A 23,899-nucleotide genomic window follows, 5' to 3' on the forward strand; every position below is an offset into this window, starting at 1 on the left:
CTAGAAGCTGCGTTCCTAACCTCGGCTCGCAGCTACGTCGGGGGTGGAGAGAAGCCCTAGGTAGGGACGGGTCCAGGACGTGACGCCTCGCTTCTGGAACGTGCTCCCGGCACGGCTGGGCCCCAGGGGGCTAGGCAGGGGCGACCCTGGGGTAAGGAGAGCCCCCTGCATCTCCCAGGACAGGGGCTCTGGACGTCAGCAGCACGTCCCCTTCCTGGGGCGGCCTGGCCGGGGGTGCGGGGGTGGGGAGCCATGGGCTGGAGGTGACGGGGGCTCACATTTCGGGCGTGGCGTACTCCGGGGCCCGCATCCTCATGCCGTCCTTCAGGCGGCTGCAGAAGTCCTCGTCCATCTGCACGCCCGGGTACGGGGACCCACCTGTACCGGAACACAGGGCACGTTATGGCCTCAGGGCACGAAACGCCCCGGGGGGCCATTCCGTGTCTCTTTCCTCCCTTCCAGGGGAGGGCTGGGTAGTGAACTCCTGGTGATGGGAACGGACCTCAGCGCCCAGCGCAAGCCCCAGGGCAGCTCAGCGGATCCTTGCTGGCGCTTGGCGCCCTGGTGCTGGGTGTCAGATGCCCGCAGGCCGTTCCCATGGCTGCTCTGGTCTGTTGGGTCAGGAGAAAGGGTGGCACCTGAGGGGTCCCTCCCCTCTCCCTACAAGGAACCCTAGAGAAAGCCCAGCATTTAGACTCCTTCCTTGAGTTAATGAGCTGCTTTTTAAAAAGCCAGTAGACTCGGAGGCGGTCACTGGTGGCTCACTCGCACCTCACTGAGAACGACTTGAACTCACTACTCTCGTGTGAGGTTCGCACAGCACTGGGGGACCGGTTGCCGTGAGGGGCCCGAGGGAAGGGGGCCAGGAGCTGCGGGACTGGGCTGGCTGCTGTGGGGCGGGGCTTGCAGGGGGCCCCCGAGGAGCCGGGACTTTGCCTTTTGCCAGTTTTTCTGGGCAGGATCGCAGGTAACCGTCCCTCTTAGAGGGACTGGTGGCTGAGGGAGGGCTCGGGGGTAGCAGGCCCTCCCGATCTGCCCTGTTCCAGACCTCGAACCGAGTCTGTCTCAGCATTTGTTTGTCTGCACTTTCGAGTGATTGCTGTCAGGAGGAAGCAGCTGGGCGGCGTGCAGCACTGGCCCTGTGTCACCGCGGGGCCACTGTGGCCGCCAAGCTGCTTTCAAAGACTGGAAGCAACAGGTGCCTGTCATCGAAAGCAGAGGAATGTTTTTCACACATTACAGGAAACCAGGGATGTTACTGGGTGACTTTTTATTTGCTCTGCAAGGCAAGTTTCTGGCAAAGTCCGAAAGCCTCTTGGCTAGACCCGGCGTTCGGGAGGCCTCGGTGCGTGTCTGCGAGCAGATGGGGGCTCCGGGCGCACCTGTGCTTGAGCGCCTTGGACGCGGCTTCCAGCCACCGCAGTGGGTGCTGGTGGAAGCAGGGTAAATACAACCAGCGTAAACCAGTGTCGGGGGCTGGCTGTGCTGACATCAGAGGCACGGGTTGAGCTGTGTTTGTTGGGTCTTTCCTGGGAAATTCTGCGGGGAGGGGGGGACGCAGGGAGGGAAGAGGAATGGGTGTTTGAGGAATTAGAAGAAGGGGGCCGAGGACAGGGAAGGAGCAGCCAGACTGGCTGAAGACAAGCCTGACTGCGGCTCTTACTCCGGTCAGACCTCGTTCACGGCCCTACGAACATCTTTGCGGCGCAGGCGCACGTGCACACGCCACCCGCCTGAGCCTACGTGGGTGTCAGATGCTGATCTGCCCGCGGAGGCTCGGCAGAGGGGGCGCGCGGTCCTGGCCCGTCTGCTCGCGTCCTGCCCCCGGGTTTACCTAAGGAGAAGATCTCCCACAGCAGTACTCCGTAAGACCACACGTCGCTCTTAGTGCTGTAGCTTTTGTCAAAGATGGATTCGGGAGCCATCCACTTCAGAGGAAGTCGAGTCTAGAAAAGGGCAAGGGGGCCTTGAGCAGGAGAACGTGACGACAGAGCACATTCAACCCATGTGCCCACGGGGTCACCTCCCAGATAACATTTGGCCTATAAGTCATTTCCTAGAGCAGCGATGGTTTCCCAGCATGGAGGAAACTCATAACATGCAGTGTTACGCTGCAAGGGGGAGAGCGGTGTGCTACACTAGTTCCTGTGATGGCAGCAGTTGTTCACTGAGCCCTTCCTACGAGCACAGCATGTCCTGACTCTCACTCTGTAAGAAATCCTTCTCCCCACAAGAGCTCACACTCTACAGAGACCTGGGAAAGAGTGATCTGAAGTAGAAGGCATCCTGAAACTCGATAATTTCCTGGAATTTTTCTTAAGGATTTCGAAAGGCATTCCTATTAAAAAAAAAAAAAAAGGGATTTAAAAAGTCATTGAATGGGGGGAGTTGGCAAAGGCGCCAGAAAGAAGGAAGTTGATAGTTGATGGACAGTATTCAGGATGCCATGTGGCTGGCTTTCAAGCAGGAACTCCAGTGAGTTAGGCCCGGCCACTTCAGAGGGATGGGGATTGACAGGGAGCCTGGGATAGTGGAGAGACAAAGAGAAAAAGAGGCGGGAGGGCCAGGGAGAGGCTGAAAGAGACACGGATGGACACAAAAGAAGCACAGACTGACACGTGGGTAGATGCCATCTTTGCAAATCAGGGCTCTCAAGGAAAGCTTGTTGTTTTCCTTTTATAAAAAGCAACAGTGGGGCTGGGCTTCCCTGGTGGCACAGTGGTTAAGAATCCGCCTGCCAATGCAGGGGACATGGGTTTGAGCCCTGGTCCAGGAAGATCCCACATGCCACGGAGCAGCTAAGCCCGTGCGCCACAACTACTGAGCCTGCGCTCTAGAGCCCGCGAGCCACAACTACTGACCCCGCGTGCGTGCCTAGAGCCCGTTCCCTGCAACAAGAGAAGCCACCGCCATGAGAAGCCCATGAACTGCAACGAAGAGCAGCCCCTGCTCGTCGCAGCTAGAGAAAGCCCGCACGCAGCAATAAAGACCCAACGCAGCCAAAAAATTAATAAATAAAAGAAAGAAAGAGTGGGGGACTTCCATGGTGGTCCAGCAGTTAAGACACTGTGCTTCCAGTGCAGGGGGTGAAGGTTCGATCCCTGGCCAGGGAACTAAGATCCCACATGCCTCACAGTGCGGCCAGAAAAAAAAAAAAACAGGAAAAAAAACTGTGGAGGAGAAGTGGTTCTCAAAGTGTAGTCCTGGGACCAGCTGAGGCACATTCTCAGGCTCCACCCAAGACTTTCAGCTGAACAGGCTCTCCAGGTGATGTGTGTGCTCGCTCAAGTTTGAGAACCGCGACTGTGGAGTAGTCATCAGAGCCCAGACACAGACTTAATTAAGGCTTCAGGGTAAAGGCCAGAGAAGAGGGGGCACAGGAGGTCACCCGCAAAAGCAAAAATAACACTATGTTCAGAAACAGGCGGGGAGGAGAGGCCCGTGTGAGCTGGCAGCGATGCTGGGTCTGAAGGCAAACCCGGGAGGGACGCGATTTCCTCCCCGGCAAGGTCATCCTGACGCCTGCCCCCGCCCTTCCTGAGATGTGTACACCTGCTGAATCCATCACCCGGGTTTATCTGAGGGGAAGAGTCCAGGCTGTTCTTTCCAGTGGCCCAGGGAACTCCCCCAGGGGGCAAAGGGGAGGGGACGCTGTGGTCCCCGCAGGGCCCACTGAACAGCGCTCCGGAGCCCAAAGGACAGGAGCCGAGCAGGGACAGGGGAAGGACAGGAGGAGGGGACCGTGGCCTCCCGGAGCCCCGTGCGAGGGCTCTCGGGTCCACGGTGCACGCGGACCATTCGCCTCCACAGGAAGCGCGTGCTGGTTTTCAGCGACCCCTGCCGAGGGCTTTGGTCTGTGGTTTGGAAATGATAGGGCCTAAATGAGCCCAAGAAACGTCCAACTGACTTACATCTCCTTTTCTCACGTAATCGGGGTTCTTATAAATATCCCGGGCAAGGCCAAAATCGCAAATCTTCACCACGTTGTTCTCAGACAGCAGTATATTTCGTGCTGCCAGGTCCCGATGAATGCACTAGAATAAAACAGTGGCATGATCAGTGCACGTCCTCGATCTCATCGGCTGATTGCCTGCGCCTTCTCAGTGTTCTCCTTCTGAACTCGGGGATCCCTTTCGCACGCTTCCTTTACATGAAGGGAGCGGCTCCCGACGCATGTGGCGTCGCCCCAAACGTGAAGCACTTCTCTACCAGTACAGACCCCCGGAGGCCCCCAAGTCAAGAAGGGTCCCGAATCCCCTTTGCTACTGTGTTGCAGGACAGCATCGGGGAAACAGAGCTGGCCATCGGGTTCTCCCAGGGAGCACAACTTCCCCAAAACCTCTTATCCTGAGCTGCTGAGATCAGATCACGATCTAGCTGGAGTTTCCTGGGAGGACCCCACTGGGATGTATTAATAGAGGCCCTCCCATGGAGTCGTGTAGTCTGAGAGTCTGGCCAGCTCTGAAAACACGCCAGAGGACGTTGTGGAGCACAGGTGCCAGGTTCATCTAGTCTGAAACCCAGCGAGCTTTTCCCCTGGAATTGAGTTCTACCTGCTGGTACCCAAGAGTCACTGTACTCAAACTTCCTCATATCAGGATAAATTAGGTCGTGTGTTGTGAAGTTCACTCTACATTTAAGGACACACATACAAGCAAATACGAGGAAAAGTGGATTTATAGCATAGGTGTGTGTTTGCCCATGTGAACATCCACACGACCGGGCCTGGTGAAGAAGCAAAACAGTAAAGATCGTGAGGCTGACCTTTCTGGAAGACAAAAACTCCATGCCTCTGGCCACTTGAAAACTGTAAGAAATCAGATCTTCCATAGTGATGGGCTGCTTGTAGAAATCGTCAGAATCTGGAAAGCATTAAAACCGTAACTGTTTGTAATGGCTCTTGTTATGCCACCAAATCCCAGTTTATTGGAACAATGTTAGCAAAACACGAAACAAACCAACAAGTAGATCAGAGTTCATTTTCGAGAGCATTTTTGAGTTTCAACATGAATATCCGAGATTTTTCCAGGCCTCTAGCCCATTTTGCCCAAGCACGGGGGGCAGGGGATGATCCATGAAGACAGAAAGGCCGGAGGGGAGACAATTGTACAGTTCCCTGTCAAAATTAGTAACTCTATAAATAATCTAAATTCAAATCTTATCTCCCCAGGACATTACGCTTCGAGTCTCCCACGGGTGTTTACTAGGGTGATAAATAAGAAAACTATTTCAGAGATGCACAGTCTGCTGTAAAAATATCCCAGACTGTAGGACAGGAAGGAATTAATACCTACCCTCCTCTTCCTCGGCATCACTCAGACTTTTATCCTCCTGAAACCCGGAGCTTGCGAAGCTCTCGCTGCTGGTAACACTATCTAGTCTTTGTTTCTCGCCCTGCTCCAGGTCTGGCTCCATTTTCTCTTTCTTAGGCTCCACGTGTAAGGCTGCATCCTTTAACAGACCAAGAAAGACACAGATGAAAGGGACAGAACAGTAACGGGGAGACCAGTCCCTCAAGCTGGCACTCGCCTGCCCTAGGAGAATGTCGTCCGACAAAATGGATAGTAAATTAGTAGCCTGGCTTCGCCTGGGGTTGTGGAGTCTCTTCTGCTCTTGGGCTCCCTGACAGCATCTCGGGGAGGATAAAGGAATATCCACAGCAGCTGCTATTAACTGAGAGCTCACTCGGTGTGAGCCAGTACACTAAGAATCTTCGGGACATTTTCTCTTTTAATCTTTCCAACAATTTTATGAAGTAGTTCTTGCTTGTAATACACGAGGGAATTATGTTCAGAGAAGTCAGGTAATCGAAGTCACATGCAGCTAGTAAATGGCAAAGCTTGAACCCAGGTTCGGCCAACTCCAATCTATGCCCTTGAGCGCTTTTCCATGCCGTGCGCCATCTTGTGAAAGAGGATACGGGATGACAGAAAAGGATCCCCGGTCAACTCGGGGCTTTTGTAATCCCTGGGAGGAGTAATAAGAGAAGGCCGCAGTTACCAATTTCTCTGGTTTCCTTGGAGAAGGAGGGAGCATGAACGTTTCCTTGTCTCCCCTGCATTCAGAACAAAGATAGAGTTTGATGCTAACGAAGGTAGAAAAGGCCTTTCACCCTGGACTGGGCCTCTAAGCCCTGGTGTGTATCTGGTTCTTTCATTGACCATGTGATCTCGAACAAACCACCTTGCTTTTCTGGGTTTCCTTTCTCTCATCGGAAGAGCTCGATCATCTTGTTACGTTTTGACTCACGGGAAAGGAGTTGTTGATTCAGGGTGGAACCAGAAAAGATTTTTATCACCTTTTCGTAATTCACCTCATCACTGTGACACTAGAAACAGGACTCCCAGTGGCTTCAGGACTCGACCGAGTCCCTAGCTCAGTCCTGCTAGATGGCAGTGCCAGACAGGGTCGGAGAGGGACTGGGGTTCAGTGGTGTCCCCCGATCCGCCCGCCCTTCGGGGCAGGGCTGAGATTCCCCAGGCTCCCCATCCTTCTGTGGCTTTTCCTGGAAGTGTCACGAAGTGGGAACGGTCCCTCCACTAGAGGGCGCCGTGGGAGCAAGCAGAGGACAGAGGAGGCTGCTTCAGCCTGACAAACCCTGGAAGCGTGGAGGGTCCCCGGCTCCTGCCCCCTCGACAAGAGACCCTCCTGTGCCGCAGAAGGGGAGTCAGGCCTCAGAGGGAACCCCGACTGCCGTCCAGGTGACCTACCTGAGTGGAGATGGAGATCGTAACTCTTGGTTATTACGTGTCCCCGAGGCAGTTAGACTCGATTCTGCTCAGTGGGGGACAGAAACTGTATTTTCCACAAGACCCTTCCCAGGACAGAAGGCAGCAGCGGAAGGGGGCTGGCAAAGATGCTGGGGTGAAAAGGGCTCGAGTCTTTGGCGTGACTCCAAGGACCGTAACTCAAGACTCCTTCACCCCTTCCTGACTCCCAATCAACGGTATATTTAGTTTTGCTTATTGGTAACCATTTCTGGTAAATGTTGATTTATTGAACTTTTGGGACTCTGACAGAATACAGGGAATTTATTACATATAATATGTAAAGATCTAGTGAACTTACTTGGAAAATGAAATATCCCATTTCTGTTTGGCCATTTGGTTTTTCCTTTAGGTTCCAAATATGAAACACAGCCGTGTGTTTTCCACGAAAACACTAAGCTCCACCAAGAGGGAGGTGAATCATTAAATATAGCCAGAGAAGGAAGCAATCTCTTCAAACAAAGGACGCACGAACCCAAACGTTCCATCCTGCCCGGGTCCCTGGGGTATTCTTGCTGGATTAGTTCTTCCTGAAGCCAGCCCAGGATTTCAGGACTGAGGAGAGTTTGTACTGCTCTCAGCCCAGGGCACCAGTCTCCCCTTTTTCTTATGTTTTCTCCCCTCTTTACCCAGTGCAGTGCATGGAAAAAGCATTGGGGGGGGCGGAGTCAGGAGAGCTGAGTTTTCTCCTCGACGTCACCTCTTGCCTTGTGTGTCCTTAAGGCCAGTCACTTGACTTTTCTGGGCACATCGGTAATGCGAGCGTGTAGGCTAGCTGGTCACAAAGTTCCCTTTCAGCTTCAAGAGTCTCATTATTAGAGGGGATGGTTTAAAATTGGGAAAGTATGTTCTTGCGTATATGTTGCCAGTCTGGTAGAAAACCTGTGTCTCCGGTTGGATCAGAGGCTGAGAGAATGGGCAGCTGTCCGGTGGGTCTTCTTCGTGTGCCCCATGAGAATCTCACTCGCATGACAGAGACGGGCATCATTCTTGGGTGTCGCATACCTTATCCGTCATCCAGATCATATAGATGAGTGGCATTAAGTTAGATTCACCCAGTCTTTCTATCTCGGTGGATCAATGATGATGATGATGGTAATTAACATTTATGGAGAGATGAACGGAATTTGATTCAACAATTCCGTCAGCTGGGTTCTATTATTATCTCCATTTAATAAATGAGGAAACTGAAACTTAGAGAGACTGAGTAACGTGCCCAAGGTCCCAGATTTCTTGAGTGGCAGAGATAGGATTTAAATCCAGGAAGTCTGAGCCTGGACTCTGAGCGCCTAAACCACCAAGCTACATGGATTCATCAGCGACACTGCTGATTACAGGTTAATAATGTCAAATCATCGTCTCGTGGGCTTCTCTAGTCCAGAGAAGGACACACCATTGGTGAAATAGGTCACATTGGCAAAGGTTTATTCAACTCTCCTTCACTCAGTAATCCCTTTTAAACTCTGTTTGCATTCAGGACTTGGACCCTTGTGTTCCTTTTATTACATAGCTTTGTTTTGGTGGGTAAGGCCGGTTCAGTATGTGTATAGGGGTGACATCGGTGGTGAAGGTGTGGGGAAGTGGGAGAAAAGGCAGTAGGGAGGGAAGAAAATGATTTCTCTGGCCCCGTCACTGTTCTATTGTTGACTATAAAGTCAGTTGACTGAGTCCTTAATTTCTCTAATCTAATCAATGGAAACGATTATGCTTGCCATCGTCTTTTAAGAAATGAGTGACTAAGTGATTTGTGCATGTCTGAGTATCTATGGAGAGAGAAAGAGACAGAGAAATTTATCAAGATGATTTGATATTTAGGTAGATGGCTAGTAAATTTTAATCTCTAATTATCACTGCATACAGTGGGCTCGAATATTCTCTGTGCTCACCCGAAAAAGAGTGTGCTATATTAGCGTGGAAAGAAAAAAATTTTTTTAAACGAAAAAAGCAGAGATTGTGTTTTAAGCTCAGTCATTCATGGTGTCGACTGAAAAAAATGCACAACGTAAAAGCTGTGAGTTGGGTTCATTCAGTGTCTTTCTGAGGACTGTAGCCCGGGAGCAGCCTCTCAGAGAGCTCTGGGAAACTGCTCTGAAGAGGTAGGGGGCGAGGTCAGCATATACGTGCTGTTGGTGAAAAGGGGACGTGCAATTAAGCACACATCTTGGCAGAAGGCTGCCACTAGTTATGCAGAACAGACATCTTAGTTAATGGTTTCGGGGCTTTTCTAAGTATGAGAAGATGCAAGAATCCAGGTTCCACAAAAAAAAAAAAAATTTTCTCCTGAAAATATGTAACGATCTGAAGGCCTGTTCTGCTAGTTTTCCCAGAGCACAGAGCGCCTCATTCCTGATCTCCGCCCCTGAACTCCTTTCAGGGTGTGTTAAAGGTCAGCGACTGCAGTGGCTCATGACTCAATCCTTGCAGAGCTGGATGGATGGCTAGTGACATTCTTTAGTTGGCAATGGAAAAATAGTTTCTCTTGCTTTATGCTGCTACAGCCTAAACGGAAACTCACTGCTGTCTTGAAAAACCTCCAACCCCTAAGTTCCTTACCTTGTTGAGAAGGAATAAGGCCCGTTTGCTCTTGAGATAGTTGGAGAGATTTCCGTGTTTGCAGTATTCCACAATCACCATCAGAGGCCCTGCAGGCAAAACGACACATGCTCAGCCACACCAAGCCAGCCAGCCATCTGCCAGCCATCAGTGGGCCTGAGAAACCTCAAACCAACTTGTCTTTATATTAGCGGGGTCTGGGGGATGCAACTTGGGGGTGGGAGAGTTTTTTTGTTTTTGTTTTTCCAACTGGACCTGAGAAGGGGTTTAAAAAAATATACAAAAGGAAAAGGAGACAATTGGTGGGGGTCGGACTGGGGAAGAAGCAGAAAAAAGAGTGGGAGAGAAAGAACTGTGGGGAGGGGAGGGGAAGGGCCAAGGTCAGGGCTCTACCTGTAACTGCCAGCCACCCTCTTGGCCCCTTGGCCTCAGGACACTGTCACACCAGCCCCTCCCTCCCAGGTCCTGTCTGGCCTGACCCCCCCCCTCCAGCTGCATGGCCACCTGGGGGTGTCTGCACGGAGGTTGCCCCAGGGCTTGTAAGGTCTAAAGCAGGGATCGGCAAACTCATAAAGAAAGAGACAGGGACGGTAACTGTTTTAGGCTTGTAGGCCACACAACTACTCAGCTCTCTGCCTTTGTAACCGGAAAGCACCTGTAGACGACAGTACAACCAAATGAGTGGCCGCGCTCCAATCCAACTTTAGGAACGCACAAATTTGAGTTGCATAGCGTTTTCCCATGTCACAAAATATTCCCCCCCACCCCCAACTACTAAAAACGGTCAAAGTAAGCTCCCAGGCTGACCGGCCATCGTTTGGCGACCCCTAGTCAAAAGAGGCCAGAGGGTTGGAAAGGAAAGCCCCGAGCTGCACTGCGGGTCCCCTGGGCTCCCCGAAGGCGCCATCCCCACCGCTCACCCGCTGGGCTCTAGGCCCACAGGGCAAGAACAACTTCCGGTTCTGGGTCAAAGCGGAAGTGGCCCCAGAGAGGCTTCTGCACGTGGGCCCTGTCCTGGGGCATGCTGGGAGTACTAAAGGCGCCCTAGGGGAGGATGGAAAGGTGTGCGAGTCCTCAGTCATAATGCACCCTGTCCCTGCACTTGGCCCTGTGGGTACGGCCTGTCCGAAGGCCGTGTCCGCACCCCACCTCCTCCTGGGAGCCTGCCGGGAGTGATTCCTTCCTCCGGATGGAGCTTCAAGGGATGCTAACCTTCTGTGCATTTACCTTGGCTCCGGTCATACTCCTCCCAAGTCATCCTGGGAAAAACGCCCTGCCTTGACCTCGAGCCTGCGGAAGGAGGTCTCAAAGGGAGTCCTTCTGTCCAGAACCTTTAAGCTGAGTAGCCAGGGAAGGCACTTCCAGGATGGCAGCACCTTCCATCAACGGACAGGCTGCTTCCTCTGGACTATTACCAGGCCGTGTGCCAGGAGGCGGGGGAGAAGGGCTGCGGGACAGGGAGCTCGCCAGGCCGCGTGAACCGGGACGGGCAGGCCCTCCCTTCCCCTTTACCTCCTTGCTTGGTGCAGGCTCCCAGCAGGTTGACGACGTTCAGGTGGTGGCCGATGTGGGTCAAGATCTTGAGCTCGGTCATCAGAGCCTTGTACTCACTGGCCGTGGCCCCCTCTGTGTGAGGATCAAGGGGAGAATCAAGGCAACGGGACCATGGGGCTCTTTCCTCTGGGGCGGCCCTCCTGCCCTGTGTGTTTGGCAGTGCTCAGCCCTTACTGCACTGGATTCCCCACAGTCTGCAGAAGGGCCAGCCTCCAGCCTGTATTCATTCCTCCCACCCTCTTGAGCCAGAAGGGTCTTGGTTACAGTGAGGCGCAGGGTGGTAGTGGGGTTAGTCACTGGACGTCTCCCCTTGGTGGACCTCGTCCTGTTCAGTAACGTGCTGACTTGGAGCTGGGCACCTGGGGAGAGCGCCTTCCAAAGGCTTCCTTGCGTCAGAACCAGGCCCAGCGAGAACTTTCCAGGCGGGGGATGATCCCACACCTCACCTCTTTTTCTCACTTCCCCCGCTTTGAGAAGTTACAAAGGGGCCTGCAAGGGCAGAATGGCCCCTTCTGTAAACATCTCTGCCGTGTGTTATTTTCTCTCTATAACCTTTTCCTCTCCGGAGTCTGCAGGGTTATCTCAAGTCATGAGGTTCCATGAGCATCTGAATTCAACTTCATTCTCAGAGATAAACAGTGTCAATCTAAGAATTAGCAGAGTCTAAAGCCTAAATTAAGTTTGTCTTGTCTGTTTGTTCTTATTGGTTAACTTCTAAGGCATTTAAAAATTTTTAATTATGTTTACAAGTAAAAAAAAAAAGTCATATAAGCTTGCTGTAAACATATTTCAACAATATGATGTTTATAGAGTGAAAAGTGAAAGCCACCCCAGTTCACCTTTTTAGCAGTAACCACTGTTCATCATTTGGCGTTTCAGAGCTTTTTCTATGCACTTATAACTATATGTACCCAATCAAAGGTCTTTTCCGTTTACATAAATGGGATCATATATAAAAATATAAAAGCAAATTTGATATATATAATTTGCTTTTCCCCCCCTTTAAATGTCATAGACTTTCCCCATTCTTTTAAATTGATTAATGGCATTCCTGACATTTAGACTGTCTGCAGTTTTGTTTTGTTTTTGTTTTTGCCGTTACAAATATGCTGGAATAAACAGCCTGTGATCTTTGTACCCGTGTGCAAGTATTTCTGCAGGACAGTCCTGGAAACGGGTCGTGCATTTCACATCGCATCTGTGCATGTGAAGGATGTGCACTTCACATTGTGGTAGATACCAACGTGGTATTTCATAAGCACAAATCATTTTTTAATAATAACCAGATAAACTCTAGAAGCCTCCCAGTGGGATTGGGATTGGCTCACAGTAGATGCTCAACAAATATTTGTTAGACAAATAAACAGCATGATTACTCTTCTCATTTCAGACATGGGCTTAAGGCCCAAAAAGGTTAAAGGTTTTGCTCAAGGGCACTTTGAAAGAGCTTCTGACTCATGGCCTTTGTTTGACATTCTGCCTTTCCAGTTTCTCCTAGAAACAGATGGCCAACCAGTTTAAACAAGAAAGCTTGAATGAAAATAGTTTTTTAGGAATGTTACATAGTGGGTGACTTGGCAGTCTTTTTCAATCAAGGCTGATGGCTTAAAAAAAAAAAAAAGATAAGCATTTATACAGATACTACACACCCTATTTCTGTATTGCATAGAACACATTCTCTGGCCCGTTAAAAAAATAAAATTGCCAGTCAGAATGTCCCCCTCAAATTCATCCCTCCACGCGTTGATGCCCCTTTAGCCACAGTAGACAAGCATGGGCAGCCGACTTGCCTCTCCTAGAGATGGTGTGTGGTAGTAAGCAGGGAGACAAAACTAGCTGAGGAAACAGATGCTTCCAGATTTAGTTTCAACTTATCTCAAGGCTGGATATACTAGCTTGCCTCCAGAACCCAGGCCAGGAGCATTTTCAGGATTTTGGAGCAATGGATCATTTCTAGGAGGCTGTGCCTCTGCAGCCCTTCTGTAGCACTGAGGTGTGTGTGTGGCGGGGGGGAGAGCCTGGCACCCAAACCCTTAGTTTTGCACTGCTCAGCTGTGTGGCCTTGCAGAGGCTGTTTAACCTTTCTGGGCCATGTTTCTTCATCTGCAAGTTGGGATAATAATATCTACCTCACAAAGGCTGTAGAGAGAAAAATAAAAGTGGCAACTTCATGCAGTTCAAGCTACTAAAGTAAAGTACCTAGTCTGGTGCTTTCTCACATGGAAGACATGCTGATGCTTCTTCTCTTTAGAATCTGGGTGGGAGGGGGGTATGGGGGGTGCTGGACTACAGGTATTCTCACAGAGATGCCCACCATCATCTGGGTAGTTCACCTTGAACAAGGCCTGCTTTGTGGATGCAAAGCTCTTTCCCTGGCTACTTTCAGAGTAGAACTGTCAGGTTCGTTGCAGAGTTTTATCAGAGCCTTCACTCAACAGCCTTTTGAAGTGGAAAAATATTATTACATGGGACTTTTTACAATGACGGTGTCACTGCTGGATGAAAACGAAGGCTTTGAAGTCTCCCTCAGCCCATGGGCCTTTCTGCTGGAACCTCTGCCAGCTACCTGCTTAGCTGGGCGCATAGCCTTCTACGCCTCAAAATCCCCTGGCAATATCTTAGAGACTTTGGAAAGCTGAAAATTGCCCTTTGGGTTTTCAGTCCTGTTTCTTTTTGGTTTGGGAAGCTTAAAACGCATTGAAGTAACATGACAATTTCATCACAGTGAAGTATTTTCTATGCTTTAAAGGACCTATGAGTCTTGGAGATGTTTGGCTGACGTGACTTTCAGTGACTTTTCATTTTCACGCTGTCTTAGGGGCGGGTCGTAAGTCACCGTGTGCTTCGTCTCTACCTCCCAGTGCCTCACAGGGTGATAGTATCTTCAACATAGGAAGATAGTTTGTTGTTTTCGGTTTTGTTTTGTTTTTATTTCTAAAGAGGAAATGTTTAATGGGTGGGACCTGACGCTATAAAATAGCTTGAAGTTCTGATCAACTCAACTGTTCTAGCTTCATATTCTTACTTTATAGTGAGGTTCAGCCCCAGCTAAGCCTTTGAGATTTATGACGTACAGCTAAGTTGCCATCATAACGCCATAATGGATCATTCCCAAACTTTGTACGTGTGGTTCCTGTGGGCTTGAGTCCCTGGTACTCTAGAAAAATCTGAGATGTGGTAGGAGAAAGATCTCTGAGGAGACGGAAATCATTTTCCCGTGGATAACGCTGAACTGTTTCCTTTCCAAGGTTTATTCTGAGCTCCTGCTGGTCTCATCTAAAGCTCCGGAGGTCAAGGGGCTTCCAGCAGAAGCAAGTTTTGTGGCCAGAGCAGAAATGGCTTCTGTCTGTTCCTAGGCCACACCCAACTTGGGCCAGCATTTAGGGGACGTAATGGGTGAGCTGAAAACCAAACTTACACCATCCATACCTTTCAGCATCTTTACAGCCACCGTCCGGCACGTAGGTGATTTCTTAATGCCAAATGCAGATGCTTGGACCACTTTTCCAAAAGCCCCTCTTCCAAGTGATTTGCCTACAATGAAAAGAAGACGTTGGTTTGTTTGCCAAGCCAGCAGGGTGCGTTTAAGTCTTTTCTCAGGAAGAAAGGGCCTTTTCCCTGTGTGTGTGTGTGTGTGTGTGGCATGTAGTTCTGAATGGAACCTCCAATGAACTGACCCCAAAAGGGTCAGGACACATTTCTGGGGTATCTTCCTTTCAACTCTTTATCGTGCTACTGTGTTGCCCTCATCCTTCACAGCTAGGCTAGGCCCCTAGAAGGCGTCTGGTGCAGGTGGATGGCCAGTTTCCTCTTTTACAAAGTCCTTCTTGTGGGGAGAGGCTACCACATCCTGAGTGGTCTTTTCCATTGTTTACTAACGTTACTACCACAAAAATTTCCCTATGTGTAACCTAAGCCCCTCTTCTTGCCACTTAAGCTTACTTCTTCTGATCTGTTTTCAGCAAAGGGAGGAAATGGAGAAGGGGGGTTACAGCTGTTGGTTATAATGATGCTTCAGAGCTACCAAAAAATAATTAAGTTGTTTCTCAGACCTCCTCGCCAGGCAAGATATTCCCAGTATTTCCAACGTGTCTTTACATGATGATTATAAATCTTCATGGTTCCAAACATGGGCCTAGTAATTTGTTTCAGCCACAGAGAGCTGGTTGCCAGATGCAGTGACAAAGTGAGGTCTCATTCACGGTACCCGGTACGCTATGTCGTAATGACTCTTAAACACTTTTTTTTTTTCTCACCCTTGAATGAGACAAACTTCACTCAAAGGGGCAGTGACCATGTCTGAATCTTCCCAGAACTTGGCCTGGTGCCTGATGCACCTGGGTCCCCTGTGTATTAGTGCAGAATGAAGAGTCGCATCTGGGAATTTGTGAGATGCTGACAGCAAGTCTCATGCAGTCCTGGGTAGCCAGAGGGGCCCCCGTGAGTTGCACACCTGAACGGTGCACAGAGATGAGGAGGGACCACCCCTGCCCCTGGAACACCTCCGCCACCCGTTCTATCAGGGCTTCCTTCTGCTCCACCAGGAAACAGGTTGCTGAGTACAACCTAGAGAAGCTGTGCACTCAAGCATGATACGTCAGAAGAAAGAGTAAGCCTGAGAAGTCGCCTTTATTTTGGTTCTTCTGGCGGCGGCGGGGGGGTCGGGAGTGTTGGAAAGCCAACAGAATGCCTCTGGTCAAAAGTAAGTCCTGGTAGGGGGAGTGTTACTTCCACACACAGCCTCCAGTTCCAACCAAGTCCTCGTGCTGAGACTGTTCTGATAATGCGCCTTCAGTGAGCTAACTTTCCCTCCTTCTTTCTTTCCTATCTTCTTCATACGCCAGTCCCTTCCCCCAAAGGACACAGTTCGTTGTTTGTGTTTTAAGATTCCTAGAAAATTGGTAATGAAGCTTTCCTGCTTCCTCATCCTCTTAGAAGCTTTGTACTTTTATGTGCAACTCCCGCCACCACCCACCCGAGGTCACATCCAGTGAGGAGGTGGAAAGAGCTCCGTCCCCAGTGACATCAGCGGCGTCTTCCCGCCTGGGTCTCACGGGGACACGCTCTGCGTTAGGAGGAGACACTGGTGAAACAACACGCTTCCCCTGGTCAAATGTGCACCTGTCGTGCACATTTGACCAGTCGTGCACCTGTCGGATGTGACCTGTCGTGACCTGTCGTGCACCTGTCGGATGATCAGGTCATCCTCCCAGAGCATGCTCCATGGACAGGGATAGAGTCTCTGCTCCCTTCTTCAGATAAAAGCATCCAAGAAATAGCAAAGTCAGGAGTTCTCGTTTCAATAAAAGAGCCTCCGGTGAACCCCGAAATCACGTATGGAGAGAACACGGGCAGATACCTTCTCCAGATTGTAAACACAGGCGCACTTTGGGTAGAGGTTTATCCCTTGCTTTTGTAGGGTGAAAGAACACTTTTTCTTCTGCACTGCCTTCTGCCATCTAATATGAAGTGTCCTGAGTCTGAGACAGATGAAGAGCATCTCTGTGTTGGGACAACTCTCCACAGGGTTCACAGACCCCTGCTCACTTGGGGCAGGCGACATCCTTTTCCTTCCCACAGCTTCAGCCCCCGTGCATTCCCTTCTTAGCCATCACACAAAACACTTTATTTTGACAAGTGTTTGGGGAGTTTGCTTTGACCAGTGAGAAGGCGCTTGTACTCACTAGACTTCCCTGCCTTTTCATTTATTCTCCTGGAAGCTGACTGCCGCCTCGAGCACGGCCCGAAGCTATCACGGGCTCTTCAATCATCTGGCGCAGTTGCCATCCTTTGGCGGATCTGCAGTTCCAGGGTCAGGGGAGCCCCGTCACACCGGACTCGATCTTGCCTGGTCCTTCTTTTCCCTTAAAATCCTCCTCGGTGTCACCTAAATGCCACTAACTTGGAAAAGTGCTAGGGCATTGTCATACCATGAGAGGATATTGGAATCTCCTCCGAGAGTGACTGGCCAGGGTGCCTGGGACACTGTGGGGCGAGTGCAGGGCAGCCCGGGGCCGAGACCCTCTTGGGCATCCAGGGCTCATCTCATACTAGGCAGCACCATCCACTTGCCACATTCCACACTCCATGTGTGCTTTCCCACGTTAGATAATCCTGACTTTACTTTCCAATGGGAAGATGCGCTGTCAGGCATTATCCCAACTTCCGTGATAAACGCATAGAAGTGGAATTCTCGCCCAGGTTGAGTGAGGCATCTCTAACAAAACAGGGTTTTTTTTCATTCTGGGTTTCAGGAATTTCAATGGTAGCAACAACTTTGACCCAAACTCTCACTCTGTCTATCAGGTGCTGTCAGTTCTGACTTCTGTCACCAGGGCTGCGAGTCGTAACCCAGGGTACACTCAGCTGAAATCAGAAGCCGTTTGGTCTGTGTATTTCTCTACATTTCTAACCCCCTGTAACTGCCCATCCAGCCAGCTTTTCCTCTTCATCCATCCAGACATAATTTTGGTTACTTTCAGTTGCCAGACGTTACTTCAGATTACTTTCTGTCATGTGTGTTTTTTTTTTTTTTTTTTTTTTTTGCGGTACGCGGGCCTCTCACCGTTGTGGCCTCTCCCGTTGCGGAGCACAGGCTCCGGACGCGCAGGCTCAGCGGCCATGGCTCACGGGCCTAGCCGCTCCGCGGCATGTAGGATCTTCCCAGACCGGGGCACGAACCCGTGTCCCCTGAATCAGCAGGCGGACTCTCAACCACTGCACCGCCAGGGAAGCCCATGTATTTTCTTTTAAGCCAAATAAATCTCCTCTGGCCCTTGCAGCCACACTCTGCATTGAAAGGCAGAGTTCGCTGATTTGACCCACTTACCCTCATCCGTCAAAGACACTCACACGTACATTAGCCGAATCATAGCATCTGGCAGCTCCGGGAAGGAAAAGAAGCAAAAGATCTTCAAGGAGACTCTTCTGAAATGGGATTCTCTAAACTCACAGAGCCCCAGGGGAATTCTGGTAGAAGGGTTAGCATTCTCCCTTGATGTGTCGTCAAGGATCACTATGGTACTAGGCCAAGGAATGAAGAAATGGGACAGAAAGCTCGTGTTTCCTATACAGAAAGACGCATGTCTGCTTGTGACTAATAACTCTGGAAAGCAGTGTGGCCTGAGAATGGCTTACGGTTGTGGGAAAACTATCCCATGTTCCCTGCCAAGGTCACTGGCGGGGTGGGCTGGGCCAGCTGCCATATAATTTAGACTTGCAGAAGGAACTCATCTAGTGTGCCACCTGCCCTGAACTACTCTAAATTTAGTTGATTTTTTTTCCCCGCCCCGTCGGCAGCCATTGCTGGCTTTCGCCTGTCTCTCCGGCCTTTTACTGATTCCTAATCTTCTTCCCCAAGCCAAACAGCAGGCACTCTTGAGGCCAAGTCTTCTTTCTCATGGAGGGAGAACTGTAAGTGGAATCATTTCAAGGCCCAAGAGAACAATAAGAAAAGCCATTTCTCCCTCTCTGTCCCCTCACACCCCGACCCCAATACAGTCTGCATGTGGAGGAGGGGGGGCCGTGCGAGTGAACTGGAACAACAGGCTCCGCTGGCTCCATGATCTCTTTTCTTAGTTCTGAATATTAATGATTCTGGCACACACACAGGAGAGAGTGGAAAACTTTCAGAAGCCACTATCCAGATATCTGGGCAAGAGGATCTGAGGCTCCTGTCGTTTTGTAGCACCGTGGGCTGGAGGTTAAGTTGCATTGTGCTGTCTGAGCTGGAGGAGGTTGGGGGTAAGCTGGAGAGAAAGCACGTTGGCCCGGTGTTTAGAGCGTCCCTGTTACCTAGGAAGCAGCAATCCTCCCTCTTCATAAATGACACGTAAGTGACCCCCAAGGGCTTTTTTTCTCTGTGTGGACATTTCAAACACCCGGGGAAATTCAAAGCATGTAATTTGTAGGTTCGTGCAGAGGGGGTTTTGATCCTCAGCCTTGCAGAGCACCAACCCTTTCACCATATATTTGCTTTTACTGCATCTCCTCACCCTGAATTGTGTTCTGTGTCACCAATTTCTCATCCACAAATATGTCATTAGTTAAGAGTGTCTGTACTCGTAAGACTCTGCTGGAACTAAGCTCTCTCCTTCTCCTCCACTTATCGGCTCTTACAGCTGTGTCCTTGTCCCTTCGAGGGGACAGACTCGAACACCTTTGCATCCCCAGCCCCTAGACGAGCATCTGCTGCTCGGTGCTTAATAATTGTTGAAAGAATTAACAGGTGCTGCCTTGTCCCCTTGACCTTCTGTCTTAGGATTCTAGAGACTTCTTTATCTCTAAAGAAGTAGAGGGTAGGGTAGAATCCCGAGTCTAGTCGACCTCTGCGTCCCTCAAAGCGCAGTGCTTTGCAAGTAGTAGGTGCTCGGTTATGGGTTTAGGAATCTGTGGAACAAATACTTTACCCAGTTTAAGTCTCTCCCGGGCAAACTCCCACTTGCTGGCATCGTAAGGGAGCCGTTCGCACTGCTCATCCAGGGGAACTTCATCTGGGTCCACGATAATCGATAGGTAGTCAGTTTTCATCTCGGAAGAAGACTGAGAAATAGATCTCAACGTCACCAAGAAGGAAACAACTTTAAAAACCCGGATATTCAAGAGACCACACTTGGCAATGTCGCGTGCTATTTTGGTTCGTAGGGTTGAAACCACGTGGTGGGGAACAGGAAGGACCCTCTGCATACCCACAGACACATCCCACGTGAGCGTGCAATTTTCATCCAGCAACCCCTTACTATTCCCACAATGCATTTCTGCGGCACCCGCTCCACCGTCCTGTCTCAGACCAGATGCGCTCAGATCCCGCTGTGATCCTATTGCTTGTTCTTAAACAAGCAATAGTCCTCTGAAAAAAATGCAAGGCATTTTAATAAAATCATTCCAAACTGTGGCTAAAAATAACTTTCCATGACCATTCTCCACATGCAGGAGTACACACGACAGATGAGTCAACAGCGGGCTCCACGACTGGGCTTTTCTACATTTGCGAGAAAGGCCAGAGGTGGCAAAGTAAACCCCGGATCCCTGGGATGGTTGAGAGGCACATTTCACGTGAAGTGTTTAAATATACTCAGAAGGCCTGGCCCCCCAGTTGCTGCAGCAACCTGAGAAGACTATAGTGAGATTAGTACAAGACTTTCCTGGAGGAGTTTAAGAAAAAGGGCTCTGAGCTCAGCACTTCACGAACACTGAAAAGTCAGCACTTCTGAAATAAAGGAATCCACCAACAAGTAGGCTACACAAGTTTCCTGGTGACCAAAATTTTGTGAGTCCCTGTTCAGATGTATTGGATTCATCCAAACTGTTCCGTTTGAATTAGAGTTATTTATATTAAAATTCATGTAAAATGCAAACTTGTTCAATATATTGCAAGTTCACATTTACCATACATTACTGTGACTCAGACGCAGGAAAAAGATAAAAAGAAAAATGTACAAAAAGGAAAAAAAGATTTATCCTCAATAAGAAGTAGAAGTTGATTATTTCAAAGGCCAAGGGGTGAGACTTACACACAGTCACATTCCAAGTTCTGTTGGCCACTGGTCAAATAAATAAGGTGGCCTCTACCTTCTAGTGCTTGTTTTATCTTGGTAATGCAAATTAAGCCCAGAAAACACCCTTTATTTCAGATCATACGTAACTGGTTTTACATTTAGTGTCTTAGGTTCACATTAATGGGTGATGCCCCGTTAATATTAATTCATTGTAGAATTGACGGCATTTCTGTGGGCAGGACAGACGGGAAGTATGTTTGCCTATATATGCTAGGTTTTGATAACTCTTGCCTGGAAGTTATGTACACTTCATTTAAATGAGTTTCAGGCCCTTCCTTTCAGTGCACTTCCCTAAACAGGATCAGAGTTCAGTAGAGAAGATGAACCTCTCCATCCACCCGATTTCACACCAGCCCACATTCTTCGGCCCTGACTCACCCCGTTCTGGGCTGTCACAGCTCACCTCATCCATCACTTGCAATCTGTCTCTTTCTCACAAAAATTATCACTAAAATGTGTGACAGATAGCTCAAGGCAGGAAGATTTGCCTGCCACGAAGAGTGGAAAATGGAGAAAGATAGGGGGCACGTTCGTCACGAACTGCGATTGCCAGCGGTGTTAGACGGGAGGGCCCCAGCCTGTCAGACGCTCGTGCGAGGCTGTGCGGCTGGAGAGGAATGTAAGTTCCTACGCCAGGGTGCTGGGTGTTCATTAGTGCTCACTGCTGGAAGAGGTTTCATGACTCAAGCCTTCAGTGTCTGCTGTAGCCACGGCCATGAGAAACGGTCTCCAGTCTTCCAAGAGCACAGGAAGAGCTAGAGCCCAGCCAGGGACAGCCTGGGTCCTGCAGGAGGTGAGGGAAGGTGGGCAGGGGTGATGGAGGCAAGGCAGCAGGCCATGAAGGCGGTCTTCCCACACGGCACCTGTGGAATCTGCGCTTCATCTCAATAAGGCGGATGAGAGGAAACGCCCAACAAGCCTTCAGGAAGGGCTTTGAGACGAGTATGAAGTAGAATCTTGGTTGACAAATATTTATTCCTTCAATTGACATGAACACCGAGCAGCCACTAGGTGCTTGGCGTGGAAATCGCACCGCCAGGCGCTTCAGAGTCCAGGCTCTGAATGTGACGGCCTGGATTGGAATCGGACCAGCATATAACCTTGGGGAAGGTGCTTAACCTTTTTAAGGCTAGTTTTCTTGTCTGTAAAAGAGTGATGGTAATGGTACTTATCTCATAGGGTTGCTGTGAATATCAAATGAAATAGTCCACCTAAAGCAAGTACGGCCTGGAGTATAGGAGGTATGGATAAACGTTAGCTTTAGTTGTAACACTGGCCTATGCAGGGTGAGGATAAAAAGAGAAAATACAGGGCTTCCCTGGTGGTGCAGTGGTTAAGAATCTGCCTGCCAAGGCAGGGGACACGGGTTCGAGCCCTGGTCCGGAAGGATCCCACGTGCCGCGGAGCAACTGAGCCCACACGCCACAACTACTGAAGCCCGTGCACCTGGAGCCTGTGCTCCGCAACAAGAGAAGCCACCGCAATGAGAAGCACGCACATCGCAACGAAGACCCAACGCAGCCAAAAATAAATTTATAAAAAAAAACGAGAGAAAATCCAGCCCTTATCAGCGAGGATTTACTCTGAGGTTGGAGGAATTGTCTAGAAATAATTCCTGACACCTTGCTCCCCCTCACCTCCTACAACCAATTACTTCTCGAATTCTATAGGCATCCGGTTACTGGCATCCGGTTACGATACTTTCTTGCTCTCATCCTTTTTTTTTTTTTTTGCGGTACGTGGGTCTCTCACTGTTGTGGCCTCTCCCGTTGCGGAGCACAGGCTCTGGACGCGCAGGCTCAGCGGCCATGGCTCACGGTCCCAGCCGCTCTGTGGCATGTGGGATCTTCCCGGACCCAGGCACGAACCCGTGTCCCCTGCATCGGCAGGCAGACTCAACCACTGAGCCACCAGGGAAGCCCTCTCATCCTTTTATTGACATTAAAATTTCCTAAATTTTTAGAAATACAAAGGACCTCTTCAATTTAGTCCCAGTTTGCCTTTCCAGTTTTATTTCCACTAGGTTCCTCTATGCAAGGTAACCAGACTCCTTCCCTAACCTGGGGAGTGGGCAGGAGTTCAGGTGGGATGTGTCTTTCTGCTGCTTTTCTTCCAGCCACAGCCTTCAAAGTCTGTCTCTGAGCTGGGCTTTCTCTGAAGTTTTTCTCCCCCTCTTGTCCTTTGAACTCTGTAGTCTTTGTACCTCCCTTACAGATTTGGCAAGTTTTGCTTTTGTTAGCTCTGTTTCCCTATATGATGTACCTCCCCTTTCAAAACCCCATTGTTTAACTTTCCTTTCCTTCGAAAGCAGTGGCCTTCATGGTCACGTCTCAAAGCCAATCACTCAATACAACAAAAGCCTGATGTTACTTACTCACCGTGGAGGAGGGCTGCCATCCCACATACCGACACTGTAAAGTACACCTTCCTGGTTCTGAATAGCAAGTCTAAGGTCAAACAACCTGGGTCAAAACTCAGCTCTGATTCTAACTCGCTTAGTGACTTTGGGCAAGTTACTTTACCTTTCCAAGCCTCAGTTTCCCTCTCTATTAAATGGGAATAATAATATATTTACATCTTTGTGTTTTTTAAAGGATTAACTGAGATACAACATAACGAACGTCCCACAAGGGGCCACAGAGACCTGGCACATTAATAAGGGCTAATAGGGACTTCCCTGGTGGTCCAGTGGTTGGGACTCCACACTTCCACTGAGGGGGGCACGGGTTCAATCCCTGGTCAGGGAACTAGGACCCCACATGCCCTGTGGTACAGCCAAAAAAAAAAAAAGCTTTCTAATAAGGGCTAAGACATCTCTAGAAATTGAGGAAGCCTCCTTGTTACCTTCCAAGTCCTGTTGATTTTATCTCCCAAATATCTCTTGACTCTAATCATTTAGACTAAGCGACCATCATTTCTTTTTTTTTTTTTTAGTTAAATTATTTATTTATTTTTGGCTGCGTTGGGTCTTTGTTCCTGCGGGCGGGCTTTCTCTAGTTGTGGCGAGCTGCGGCTACTCTTTGTTGAGGTGTGCGTGCTTCTCATCGTGGTGGCTTCTCTTGTTGCGGAGCACGGGCTCTAGGCACGCGGGCTTCCGTAGTTGTGGCACGTGGGCTCAGCAGTTGTGGCATGTGGGCTTCAGTAGTTGTGGCTCACGGGCTTAGTTACTCCGTGGCACGTGGGATCTTCCCGGACCAGGGCTAGAACCCATGTCCCCTGCCTTGGCAGGTGGATTCTTAACCACTGCGCCACCAGGGAAGTCCCTCTCTCTCTCTCTCTCTTTTTTTTTTTTAATATTTATTTATTTGGTTGCACTGGGTCCTTAGTTGCAGCTCGCGGGCTCCTTAGTTGCAGCATGAGGGATCTAATTCCCTGACCAGGTTTCGAACCTGGACCCCCTGCATCGGGAGTGTGGAAGTCTTAACCACTGTGCCACCAGGGAAGTCCCATGACCATCATTTCTGACTT

General features: G+C 49.8%; 1 protein-coding gene across 1 annotated transcript in view; it reads right to left on the bottom strand.

Annotated features, from left to right (window-relative positions):
* The window catches only part of FLT1 (fms related receptor tyrosine kinase 1), a 173,145-nt gene that overhangs the window by 15,256 nt on the left and 133,990 nt on the right, over positions 1-23,899 (bottom strand). The window contains exons 17-25 of the mRNA XM_030882597.2: positions 19,283-19,415; positions 14,304-14,408; positions 10,833-10,946; positions 9,321-9,409; positions 5,295-5,451; positions 4,765-4,862; positions 3,912-4,034; positions 1,835-1,946; positions 279-378 (exon numbers count right to left, since the gene is read on the bottom strand). Of these exons, the coding sequence (XP_030738457.1) occupies positions 279-378; positions 1,835-1,946; positions 3,912-4,034; positions 4,765-4,862; positions 5,295-5,451; positions 9,321-9,409; positions 10,833-10,946; positions 14,304-14,408; positions 19,283-19,415 (1,031 nt within the window). The remainder of the gene's footprint in view (positions 1-278; positions 379-1,834; positions 1,947-3,911; positions 4,035-4,764; positions 4,863-5,294; positions 5,452-9,320; positions 9,410-10,832; positions 10,947-14,303; positions 14,409-19,282; positions 19,416-23,899) is intronic.

The sequence above is a fragment of the Globicephala melas genome, chromosome 18 (assembly GCF_963455315.2).
Source record: "Globicephala melas chromosome 18, mGloMel1.2, whole genome shotgun sequence".
Taxonomy (NCBI): domain Eukaryota; kingdom Metazoa; phylum Chordata; class Mammalia; order Artiodactyla; family Delphinidae; genus Globicephala; species Globicephala melas.